General features: G+C 35.8%; 1 protein-coding gene across 2 annotated transcripts in view; it reads right to left on the bottom strand.

Annotated features, from left to right (window-relative positions):
• The window catches only part of LOC109086805 (gamma-aminobutyric acid receptor subunit beta-2), a 78425-nt gene that overhangs the window by 35844 nt on the left and 28889 nt on the right, over positions 1 to 13692 (bottom strand). For both annotated transcript variants that reach the window (XM_042747924.1, XM_042747922.1), the window contains exon 4: positions 8568 to 8788. In XM_042747924.1, the coding sequence (XP_042603858.1) occupies positions 8568 to 8788 (221 nt within the window). The remainder of the gene's footprint in view (positions 1 to 8567; positions 8789 to 13692) is intronic.

Raw genomic sequence — 13692 nt, forward strand, 5'->3', positions numbered from 1 at the left:
GTAATATTTTCTAAAAAAAAAGTTGAATCACAATATTTCCAAAATCGCATTATAATCGTATTATAAATGTGTTATAAATGTGCATGCAAATATAGTGGCGCATGTTGCACATCCAGATTACCTTCATACTACACATATTCATTTATACAGAGCATACTTTTAAGTCTCTTACTTATTCAGAAAGTACCTAGTTTTTGATTCCAGATGCAGCCATGATATAATTATACTAGCCTTTTAACTGGGTCGTACTATTGTGATTGCCAGGAGTTTAACTGGAATTGTATTCCATGTAAACATATGCCAGACAGTTAAGTGATGAAGCTCAGTTCATGAAACTATGTTAAATTGATCATTTATTGAAACAGCATAGTTTTGCTGAATAGTCCAGAAATGCAGGAGTACTCCACTGACTGTGTCCTGAAAATCTGAAAATTATTCTTTAACACCATAGTGGATAGAAAATGAACACCAGAGTGAATAGAAATTTCAGAACCGTTTTACCTCCTTCATTCTCTGTGACAAGCGGGTGTAAGAAATCAACAGCAGATACGGTGGAAGAAGGTACAATAGTTACACTAGAGAGCTTTTTGGTTATTTAAAAACTTATTCTGTGGAACGTACAAATGCAATATGACATGAGCAGGAGATGGATATGGCTCTGTACTGACATGACTGTGAGCTGTCCTGATATAGAGCCATATCACACTCCTGCTCGTGTGATATTGCTCATATACAGATGGGAAAGTTCAGAAGAGTACAAGATTGAGTAGAGGTATAAACACAAAAGATCAGATATAAAGAAAAGATATTTGCCACACTTAAAGTACAGGGAGATAACAAGATGACAATGCCCTTAGCTCAAGTGTACAGAAGCTTTCAAGGTGAAGAAACACCAGGCACACCAGATGCCCGGCAATAAATAAATAAATAAAAATTAAAATAAATAAATAATGACTGAATGAATGAATGAGTGAGAATATATGTCTGCTTAAACCGGTAAATATATACACAGTAAATATTAAACTCTAATGACTGCTAGTTGACATGTAATTGCAAAGTAGAATATAAAAAAGTGTTACCTACAAAATCACTTAATCAGTGCGTTGCAGGAGACTGCTGCACTGCAGAATATAAATGACCTGTAATGTGATATAAACATTGCAAATGAAAAAGCTTGCAGCAACAGATGGTTTTCAAACCATCAAATCTATATTTCAGAGGAAACGTCATTTCAGCTGATCTATGATGTTGTTTGATAATTATGGCAAACTTGAAACTCTTACAGCAGTATGATTGCATAAATGAACTAAGACCAGGGCAAGTTCACAAAAAATTTTCTACACATTTATATTAAAAACACACATCAAAAAACTCTCAAAAAAACAATAATATTTTAATAACAGCAACAACAAAAAAAAAAAAACAACACTGTCTTTTCTGTTGGCCAAAACCTTTTGTCTACTGTCATGCTGTTTGGTGAATTGTTTGTGTTTCACATGTTAAAGTTTTTAAAAAGAACTAGAATAGGCTGTTTAATGGCAGGTTTCAAAGGTGGAATCAAATGAGCATTAGATTCAGAAAATGTTTAGAAAAACTTCAGACAGAAATAAAAGGCTTGAAAGTGGACACTTTCTATGCTACTGAATTAATGCAGGCTTTAATGAGATATTAATTGTCACTGCATCATTCTGATATTTATTTATTTTTATTTTTAATGAAAAGCCCCTTAGACAACAAAGCCATCTGTTTTACTGCAGGGCCACAACATGCCAAAGTCAAACAATCTTTAATTAACAGTGTAGATTATATATATATAATGGCATACCGACTATCTAGTAAACAAGGCGGTAAGTAAATTATTAAGACTTCTTACTGGTGTGCCCAAGCTTACTGTACTTCAGAAGCTTATTATCCTAAGCTTTTATTATCATTATTATTATAATTTTGTCACAAATTGTGCATTTGACCTCAAATAATAGAAAAGCAAGCGAACTCAATGAACTTGAGCAGAAACTTCCGGTACTGTTAATACAGATCTATGAGGCACTTGATAACTGATCATATAATTTTAATGATGCATTTCTTTACTTCAGCAAGATAGTTCAACTAATGTAGGGCTAATTATACTATAATTAGTTATACATAAAGAGCATATCTCAATCTAATTAGGAGATGCTCTCATGCATATTCATATAATCAAGCATGAGTGCATATAATAGCTGGAGATCTTACATGGAAAGAGTGTCAGTGAAGTCAAAGGCTCTCACTTGCTTTTTAAAGGGACAGCACTCGTGTCAGTGTTACTCAATCGAACCAGTGATTAAACATTTGTGCTTAAACTCACATCTCCCTCTCAAAATTTCAATAGTACCAATGCCAGTAAAATTTTATGATCCTTGAAACCAATTTCAGTTCTCCAAACACTATATGCTATTGAACAGATTTATTGGAAGTTAAATACTAACCAAATTTCTAACAAATTAAAACAATGACATACAGCCTTCAATTATTTCTCAATTTAATAAACACTGCTTTTCACCAATAATAGACAATGAGGTCTATATTTTTACCTCAAGTCTTAATGTGCAGATCTGACATGTTTTCTTTACAAATCATTTTATTAAATGCATTATGGTGAAGTGTATCAGTATGTGAACATTCAAAAACAGATATCTGTCAGTTAGAATGCTTGTGAGTGTGTCAATCTTTTAAATGATAGTATTGTTTTTGTTTAAAGTACTGGTATAAGGTCCCTAGCTTAAATAAATGGGTAGTTGGCTTTGAGTTTCTGTTGTCTGTTGTGGAACATATCTAAAACAATTCCAAGCAACATTTTGATTATTATTAGTAGTAGTAGTAGTAGTAGTTGTTATTAAAAGATACACCTTTGCATATTAGTGCCTTAAATGTACATATTATTACCTAAGCGGTACATATTAGAAACTTTTAAAAGGGTTACTATGGTAACAAAGACAAGTAACAGTTGTACTTATTTTCTGTTACCTTTTAAAATGACGTAGATTTATAACATAAATAATATACTTGTTTTATCCCCTAAACATTTACCTACCCATATTTCAACCTCAACAGCAGCAAATGCAAATCTGGCAAGACTTTTTCAGAATATGTATGTAAACAGTAAGTACACTGTATCAAAAACTTGCGCAGGCCCCGTGTCCAGCTGTGTGCCAGTGTGTCCATGCTGAGTGTTCCCTTGGACAACTGGCAGTGAGAGGTTTCTGGAGAGGCAAACAGGTCTATCTGAGTGGCTCCTAAATGACTCCAAATCAGCTGGACTGCCCAGAGGCCAGGAGCTCATACTGATATGCTCATCCTTCAGACGCAAACCGCAGCAATGGTCTATGGCATGGAAGGATCAACACATGAAAGTATGCATTCTTCGGGTTGATCGCTGCCAAACAATCTCAGGGATGGATGCACCCGAAGATGCATTCCTGCATCCACATCTTGAATGGTAACCGTTGAAGGGCCCGGTTCAAGACATGCAGGTCCAAGATCAGTCTTAACCCACTGCCTTTCTTGGGTACATTGAAGTAGGGGCTGTAAAACCCCAGCTCCATATCGGCTGGAAGGACCAGCTCTATCGCATCTTTCACCAGTAGGACTGAGAACTCAGCACGCAAGACAGGAGTATTAGCCGCCTTCACTGAACTGAATCGCATAGCCTAGTCCGATGGTCCCCGGGAACCAGCGAGACGTATGGGTAGCCAGGTAAAGCTCAGGCTCACCCTCCGATGCAGTGATTGACATCCGGTTGTCCGGAGGAACGCCAAAGGATACTGCTGGTACGCTCCTTGCAGAGGGCCCAGTACATTCAATTGGCATCTCAACTGGTTGCAGAGTGCAAGAGGAGTGATGGTCCCCTGAGGGTTGGTTCCCTGGAGGGTTTGCCATCACTGTTCCCTTCAGATTATTCGTGCTCCTGCCTGAAGTAGCCCCCGCCTGGCTGCCGCCATGACGAGAACTAGATAAAGGCAGAGGCAACAGAGCTCCACCACTTTGAGGTAACTGAGCTTGTCCTGCGACTCCGAGGTGATCATCTTCCCACAATGAGAACTTGACTCATTTACAAACGTGTTAAATGTTAAAAGCGTGCTAAATGCCCAGGCACATGAGGCAGCGATCGTGACCATCACCCAGCGGCAGGTAACGACTGCATCCAGAAACGCCCGGGTGATGCGTTGTCTACAGCAAGACCCACACTCTTTACAAAGACATAACGTCAATTTTGCCACGCAATGTCGTCTTTAAAAAGACGCACCCGTAAATGCTCTTTTAGGGGAAAAGCTCTTTTAGCGTGCTGAAGTGCACAGGGGAGATGGCCGCCTGCAACACAAACAGGAGGTAGTGCAGCCCGATGTGTGCAATCCACTCGGCACGGGAAACCACCACCGCTGAAGCACCGTACCGCCAACATTTAGAGCTCTCAAAGAGCACGCTGAACTCATTCAGTCTTCTTCTCTCAGTAGAGTAGTCAGAAGCTGAATGATGTGGTCACTCGGCTCCGAAACGAAAAGCTGAATATGCACCTGCTGCCTACTTATACTCACGCTGTGATCAGCGGCAGCTGGATGTGCATTGGCTCATTTAGTTTACACTCAAAGTGGATTGGTCTCTCTAAGCGAGATCCCAATTCATCGGTCATCCAACGTTATGTCAAGAGTGACCAACTGAAAGGGAACCGAGGGCATGTAACATAAAATGAAAAAAATAAATAAATAAATAATAATAATCACAGGCCATAAGACACACCCTTACATACAGCAGAGTTTCCCAACACTGTTCCTGGAGACTCACCAACACTTTATCAAATCAAACTGTTTCTAAGAGTTTAACCTAAAATTCTGAAAGAAGAAGAAGAAGAAGAAGAAGAAGAAGAAGAAGAAGAAGAAGAAGAAGAAATGTTAGCAGCACACTGTTAAACTGTTTTTCTGCTAACCGTAAGATTGCATTCTCACAAGCTCAAGGTGATGGAGCTTCTGACCCCCAATGTCACGCAGAAAATTGCCAGTTTTTTTCTGCTGATGTCTCTGACTTCTCTTTCAAGATGAAGCTGGTGTTGAGGAACAGGGGCAAACCCCCCAAGCACTGTAAGATGTTTGACTCTGAGAGAAGTGCAGCAGTGATGTGAAGCTCAGGTGTGCATTGGGATTTGCTTCTGTGCTTGTAGCTTCAGGGCTTAAATCAGAGCATCTTTCGGACATCTGCCTCTCTGCTCTGCATGTACACTGTTATTTGGTCAATAATACATGCTAATTGTATGGATAAATCTAATTAAACTAGTCAAAACAACAAACAAAAGCATAAAAAAAAAAACTTTATTTTATTTTTTACTTTATAAAAAGTTAATTCCTTAGGTTTTATGCTTAAAACAGAATGAATAAATTAATAATCAAATTAATTAATAATTCAAGTTTTATTTGTATAGCGCTTTTTACGATACAAATCATTGCAAATAAATTAGTAATGTATGTCAAAACTACATAAACCTATTTTAAGTATAATTCTGTAGTTACTATATACCAAATGTGCCTTGTGTAATTCATAAAATTATTATTTTACACACAATTTCTGTAAACAAACTGTACCTAAAATAACAATACTAACATTGAAACTTACGGAGCGCATTGCACAATGCACAGAAAGAGCATCTTGTCATTTGATGCATGCACACATAATATATTTGCAGCAGACGCATTAAGTTAGTTAGCCAGTTAATTAGTTAATTTACTGTTACTGCACATTCTGTTCCATGTCACCTCCACCTACCATATTTGTCAGTTTTTAATAAAAGACTACAGATTAGGTTATGCGCACTGGTCAGATCCAGTTATGCGGCCCCATTCGTTCTCATTTAGATTCTTCCAGACTCAAGACTGTCATCTCATACAGTGATGATAATGCAGAAGTTACTTCACCTTCAATATTCATGATTGAGTATAAACACAACACTATGTGCCTAATATATTATTCCTGCTGTTATTTTATGATGATAATGAGAATACATTCATCAGCCTCTCGTTAAGACCCAATTCAGCATGATTTTTTTTTCCTATTCAACATGTAAATAAATTATTAAATAAAAGATATATGTCTTTATATGTACAGTATATACAAAATATGATTAGAAGTACTTCTTTATTCATAGGTGTATTATTGCTGATTTATTTAGTCTCATTTAAATGTCCACTTTGATATTCCTTCTTCTTTTGTTATGCAGAGAGCCTCTGAGTAAGACGAATGAGACTGGCCTGCATGAGTATCCATCACCTTGAGACGCAGTGAAATGATACTGAGGGACAATTTACAAACACTGTCTAGCACATACTAAACGTGTCGGAGGTGCAGCATTACACACTGCAGGAGAAACTGGCAATTCGATGGGAAAAATTAGTCAAGAGAGAGAATTCAAGGATTATTATCTGCAACATTATCCTATCTTAGTCTAAATAAAAATGCCCATGATTGAGCCAATATACACGTTACACATAAGCTCTTATGTCTTGTGTATACTGGCTTCATTTCTCACTGTTTGTTCAGGTGTGTGAATTTCCCAACAGGAAATTCCTCAGGAAGTTATATCCTTCTGTCACTCATAACAGCACCGTTGACGCTTCACATCAGTGCACATCACATCTGATTGGGTTTTGTACAATACCTGTTGATTTTAAATGCATAACGCTGCTATATTCTGTGTTAATGACATAGTTTAGAGTGAATTACATCACAAGTTTAGCAGTAAGTGAGAAAATGTGACGGGTCTTCGAGCAAATGACAGGTTACACAAAACCTGACAGGATATTCTTCAAATATCTAAATCTGAAAACAACAAAGAGAATAATGAGCTGAACTCCTTTGATCAGACTGTACAGTGTGGTGACAAATAAGATTGCTCTGGACAGTGGCTCTCTAATAAATGAGGAGCTAAATGGCCCCAGCAATAATATGCTCTTAAACAATTGGCTAATTGCTCTTTGCTCCAGAGAAACGAGAAGAGAGGTTATGTAATGCCAACTACCAGTGCATATCCAACAAACCATGTGATAAAAGATCCTGAAGTCCAGCTGAGAGATGAGACAGAGAGTGGAGCTATGAAATTATCCAACATCTTTCCCCAGGCAGCTTTATTAAGCTGGATCTTTACTGGAGTAGGTAATAGTTTGGGGGAAGGCAGTACTTCAATAAATCCTAATTAGTTTCTCATTAACAGTAACATTTTTATGTCAAAAGTAAATCTGTGGGTCATCTGGGTCGATTGTGTTTATATCGTACCTCTGAAGAGTTCTCTGTTATTGGCAAACAATCAATCTATCTATCAATCAATCTATCTATCTATCTATCTATCTATCTATCTATCTATCTATCTATCTATCTATCTATCTATCTATCTATCAAACAGGGACTTTGAAATACTGAGGGTTTATGAAATTGTATTATTTATTTAGTTAGTTAGTTAAATCTGTGTATCCCTAAAGAAAAACAGAAACAACATGTATTACCTAAAAAGAAAGTAAACAACAACAAACTATAATGTATTATAACCAGTATTATAACCAGTATTATAACCAGTATTATCTGGTTATTTAAATTTGTGTTTTAATTATGCTAGAAAACCTTGGTAACTGTAGGGATTCTTTGAGAAATCTAAAAATATATATATTTTATTTATTTATTTATTTATTTATTTATGTATTTGGATGGCGGTATGGTATTTTCCACAACCCTTTCCATAATTTATTTTGACCGCAATATTACAAGTAAAGCTAACTTTCACTCCGTGTTGCTCGGTTCACATGGGCATCTATGCCAACTTTTAAGTACTACTGGCTTCCTATCTGACTTAAAAAGATAATTAAATCAATAACAAGCTTCTCATCATGGACTGTCCAGAAAACTCACATAGCCATATCAGATACAATCCTCACCTTAATTAATTTGTTCTTTTAATTATATACATTATGTTATTGTATCACATATATAAGTCTTGTCGATTCCAATCAGTTTGGTGTTGTGTAGGGAACATAGCTGTTTCGAATTGAAAAGTCAAGTCAAGTCAAGTAAAATGAAATATCTTTTAGATGCACTGATTTACCTTAAAATCAAAAGCATCTGCTCTGTGTATTCTGTAATGGGTATCATGATGCTTTGGCAAAATACTACAGTAAATGAAAGTCAAAAAATCAGTATCTCAAAATATTAGAATATTTACATTTGAGTTTCATTAAATGGCCATCCCTACAGTGCAAATTCCGGGTATCTCTTGTTCTTTGAAACCACAATCACGGGAAAGACTGCTGACATGGCAATGGTCCAGAAGAAAATCATTGACACCCTCCACAAAGAGGGTAAGTCACAGAAGGTCATTACTGAAAGGGGCTGCTGTTCACAGAGTGCTGTATCAAAGCATATTAAATGCAAAGTTGACTGGAAGGAATCTATCTATCTATCTATCTATCTATCTATCTATCTATATATATATATATATATATATATATATATATATATATATATTATTAGGTGATAGATAGATGCTTTTGAATTGTTACCTGAGCCCATAAAGCACAGTGCCATCTGGATGGAGACGGATCATTCTGTTCTTCACTGTTACACCATGTACAAAAGACTTCTTGTCATTTAGGAAGTATGTGTCCGGCACCCACAGCTGATCAGCTACCCGGTTATCCAGCGTCAGGTTAAGAGGAATCTCAGAATAGGACAGACGCTTGTCTCGCCAGGCTTGTTGGAAATACATAGTCAGTGTGTAGTCCTGAAAAATAAACCATACAAAGAAAGATTAATGAGTTATAAACATAACAATGTCAAAGAAAGAGGAAAGATAGAAAGAAGGAAGGAGGCATTTTTGGGTATATTTTAAAATATTTTGGGGTTTAACTGGCTTTAAAATTTGATGATGTATAACTTTAAAAGCACAGCAGTTCACATCAGGTCAAAAATGAGTGTTAAGGAGCTGAGATCTATAAGGGAAACCCAGGAGACGAGCACAGGTATAATGAGAGATGAGAGCAAAACAACATTTAAATGAACCATTTCAAACAATCTTTAAAGAAAAAAAATGCCCATGTGATTTTTAAAATGTCATTAAAAACCTGCATACTGCTAATTTTGGGCTGTCAAATAACTCATTAACCTTCAAAACAGCAATGACACTTTTTGCATAAGCATTTTAAAACACAAAGCATGAAATCTCAGTGTTTTGGGGCTATTCATTTCAAACTTTGATACAATGTGCCCATATTTTTCAGCTGCAAATTAAAGTTGTTCTGAAATATTCAACTAAAATGTGAATTATCATGTCAACAAAGAATAAGTTGTGAAAATAGGTAAATTTAATATTATTTGAAAACATATGCATCAGTTCGATATTATATTTGCTTTTTCTTTCTTTTTTTTTTTTTTTTTTGTAAAACGAATGACCTTGTTATTTTTTTTAGAACCAACCCCATTAAGCTCAGTCCATTCCCACTTAAATTGTAAGCATTTTCTTTTTAAAACTGTAAAAATAATATTGTAAAACAGCAGACAGGTAACATATTAGTTATGAATAACAGAAAATGAAGAAGTTTTAACTCAGGATTACCCTGGTTTATGTGGGTTGATGTTCACCGGTTAATGTTTAATTGATTTACAGTTTTTAATGCAATTTCACATACAATATCTAGAGCACCCTGTCCCATCAGCATATGCTCCATCATCTCTATAAAAACATCCCTGTTGATAATTATGTAATAAGCTTATTCCATTTCCTATTCCTCTTTCCAAACCATTCCCTCATCCCTCACCAGGAGTGACAGACAGACCTCTCAGCTTTATAGAAATGTTAGGACTGGAATTATATATTCAGCACTTCCTGGGGTGTTCAAACTAGGCAAATGTCTTTGATAAAGATAAGAAAGGGAATATATACTAAGGAAGAGAATTTGTGAATGTCTTCATGGCATGTATTAGTTCCAGGACCAATAAAAAAATAAATAAAATAAAAAGTCAGCAACTACTCAAATGTTCCATATTAAAAGTAATAAATAAATACAGCAAATGCAATGCTATCCTTGTTATTTCCCAAAAGTGTAAAGACTGTCTGTAAAGACTCTACGTTTATTTGTGTGCACTCACAATAACAACAAAACATTGCACTTTTGTAAAATAGTGAAAGCAAACAGGATGCGCTGTATTGCCATATTCCGTTATGAATTACACAAATCACATAAATAACACCCACATTGTGTTTCTTTTATACTATGAGACATTTGCAGTTCTTTCATAAAACAAACGTCAGAAAAAAATGTGTTTACCTCACACTCTTTCACCATTAAAAATGAAGCATCGCACTGGAATTCATGCTTTGCTTCTGTGAATGGTAAAGTGTGTTTGTGTTCTATTGATTTTCCTTGAAATTGTTTGAATTAGTTCCCGTGACCAAATCAAAACCCAAAAGGCAAATTGTATTTGTTTTACCATATAGTACATATATTTCAGTTTGGGATTCATTTACATCAATTTAAAAGTCAGTTAGCATAAATAACGCAGTTTGGAGCCTCCCATTATAATAAATGAGAGGAATTCACTGTTGTAAACACGTCCTTGTCATAATTACAGTGGATAGCTGTACATGTACATTTGTTGCTGCTGTAAAGCAGTTCACCTATTTTAGGAAATTGTGTACCCATTCACCAAAATTAAAAAATAATGTTGTCTCAAATAAAGTCTTAGAAAGTTGCTTAACCCTTTATCATTAAAAGAGATCTGTCTGCGGCCCAGGGTGTTAAATGTCAGTCCAATGCACCTCAGAGGTGATGATGAAATTTTTCTGTTTACATGCTGAGAAACCCAATCTCAGTGTTGCTCTCTTCCTGTAAACATCATTATGAAATGCCATGCAACACCAGGCAGGCTTTCATAGCTTTCTCTTACCATCCTTAAAGGAAGTTCTGGAAAGTTTGTAAAGATATCAAGTCTCTGAGATTTAGAGAGTTCATTTGTATGATCAGCAAGGTTTCTTAAGGTTCTAAGCTTCTCCTCATAATTCTTTTATCAGGGCAGTTATTGGGATACTGGAGGGAGCCGTCTCCTATCAGGAAACCTGTAATCCATTTACTCTGGATAGGAGTTTGAGTGTGACTCGTAGCCTGCATGGGAAAGCTCTATACATCCGGTGCACTCAGAAACACTACAGTGAGGCAGCAAACAACTTAAAATAGCCGTCACCACTGCTATCCTACGTACATTTTCTCAGTGGAGGAGGCTGTCAAACGCTTGGAGATAATAAGCATCATGGTGTACAGTAAGTCAGTGTGGGTGGGGAGGGTTATGTTTCTGACACCACAATGCAATTGTATATGAACGTCTTTTGTTTGTTAAAGGAACTGTTCTTCGAAAACTGACCTATAATTAATTGCAAAAAAAAAAAAAAAAAAAAAAAACAGAGCTGAGTTGTGCAGAAGCTGATTTCATAGAATCTTAATACTGGTAACTGTTGATTCTGGAAGTCTTGACAACAAAAATCAAACCCTGAAAGTCTTTGGGTGTGTAATGTCATTGTTGTTTTTATGTATATTAATGTTTGTTCATGTAATGCAGGGATTCACAAATATTTTTTTTATCAACCAAACCCCTTTCACATGAAATATTCACTTGAAATATCTCTGAAGTTACACATTTGCATGTTTACAGTTAAATGCACAATATCTAATTTTTTGCCCCTAGATGGCGCATATTCAAAATAAACAAAGACCAGGTAGCGTAGTTTGATGATGCCGTGACTGAGTGTGGAATCATGGGAGTTGTGGTCTTCATCCCCACAGCCGATGCAATCCGATGGGACTCGGGCAGAAATCATTTTCACGGATGAGCTAATGATTTATTAACATAGTAGAATGAAGCAGGGAGAGGCTGAAAGCCGTCGAAGTGAAACGAGGCCGCTGAACGAGTGCGACACACGCCACGAAAGCAGCGGAGCTTTTATTATTCCACAGTCGACCTCTTCCGCTCCTTCTGATCGTGCATATGTGGGGGGAAAAAGCAGCACTGTTTTATCATACTAGATACGTTTGAAAGTTCTGCAGTCGTCACCGGTCTATTAAAATGCACAACATATTAAAGCATATTTGGTGTTTCCATATGTTTTGGAAATTGAGGGGTTATGACGTCACTGGCAGGAGACACAGTGACACTATGGGCACGGTCCGTGTCACTAGTTAAAATTGCTTATTTCTCTGGATTTAAACATTCTTAGGAATATTTGGGATAATGTAAGTACACAAGTCAGCAAAATATATAACACTGTTCTAGAGGTTTTTGGATATTTTAATAATAATAAAAAAAAAATCTTACATATTGTGCCTTTAATGGTCACATTAACATGCAAGTAAACAAATCAAATATATATATATTTATAGTGTTCTGGTGTTTCAGGTGTTATACATGATTTTTTTGTGGTTCACAGAAATACTACTAATTTTGTATTTGCATGTCATTCTTTTTTAATATTATTTGCAATAGAGACTTACACTTACAGTAGGGCTATTGGTAGGATAATGTGTAGTTTTAATGCTAGGTTTCGGGTCAGCTGTGTAATTGCATATGTAAGCACAATGAAACAACATAAACTCAATAAGTACATTGTTATTAAATGCTTATCTTCTGTAAATACACCCCTGATATACAGTAGGTCTGAGTTAAAATTTGTGGGTGAACTATTGATTTAATTTGGCTGCTGTTTTGAACATTGGAGATATGTTTAAGCAAACATTCCCTGGAAAGAGATTTGTAAGAAGTGTCTTAAGAATCAGCCAGCAGGACATCATCTGTTATTCAAGCTCATCAGAGAGCTGGCATCCTCTTCAGATTTCATCTGGCTCTACAGTAATGGGTGACCACCACTTAAGAGGTAATTAAACAGAGAGGGTCACAACGTCTGAGTGCAACAATTACTAGGCACAATTAGAGCTGTCTGAAGTTCAGTCGTTGAGTTTAAATTCAGGAGATGCAGCAAATGCATCATCAAGGGTGATATTTCAGTAACACGCCCTAACATTTCCTGAAACCAGTGAGTGTCAACTACCATTTCATTTACAGTAGCTCTTACAGCTCTCTTATGTAAAGGCTTTTGCCACAAAAATAAATAAATAAAAAAAAAAAAAAAAAAAAAAATATATATATATATATATATATATATATATATATATATATATATATATAATATATATATATATATATATATATATATATATATATAAAAAATAAAATAACACAGTTCTAAAATCTCCAAAGTTCTAAACGATATCCAATTCTAATAGAGATCTTTTTAGAAAATGTCCTTGATCCATTTTGATCCATAAAGAGTTCCAAGATATGTGAAAACGGATCAGCTAGAAGTTCAGTATAGTATAAGTTGGTCTTTTCAGTAGAAAAAATGCCTTTTTTTTTTTTCACTCAGCACCAATGATTTCCAATGAGGTCCCAAAAATACAAACAGTTGGCAATCAATAAGACTGCTCTTCTTAATGTTAGTGTGAGACAGTTTTGATTAGATTTTTGTGAACACTGAACCATGTGCAACTCAATAGACCAAAACTGAGGAATTCAAAAAGGACTGGTCATGGTTGATGGCTTTATAAAACCTTTGTAACCTAAATTACTGGTCCTGTTCTTTCC

This window comes from Cyprinus carpio, chromosome B21 (genome assembly GCF_018340385.1).
Source record: "Cyprinus carpio isolate SPL01 chromosome B21, ASM1834038v1, whole genome shotgun sequence".
Taxonomy (NCBI): Eukaryota; Metazoa; Chordata; class Actinopteri; order Cypriniformes; family Cyprinidae; genus Cyprinus; species Cyprinus carpio.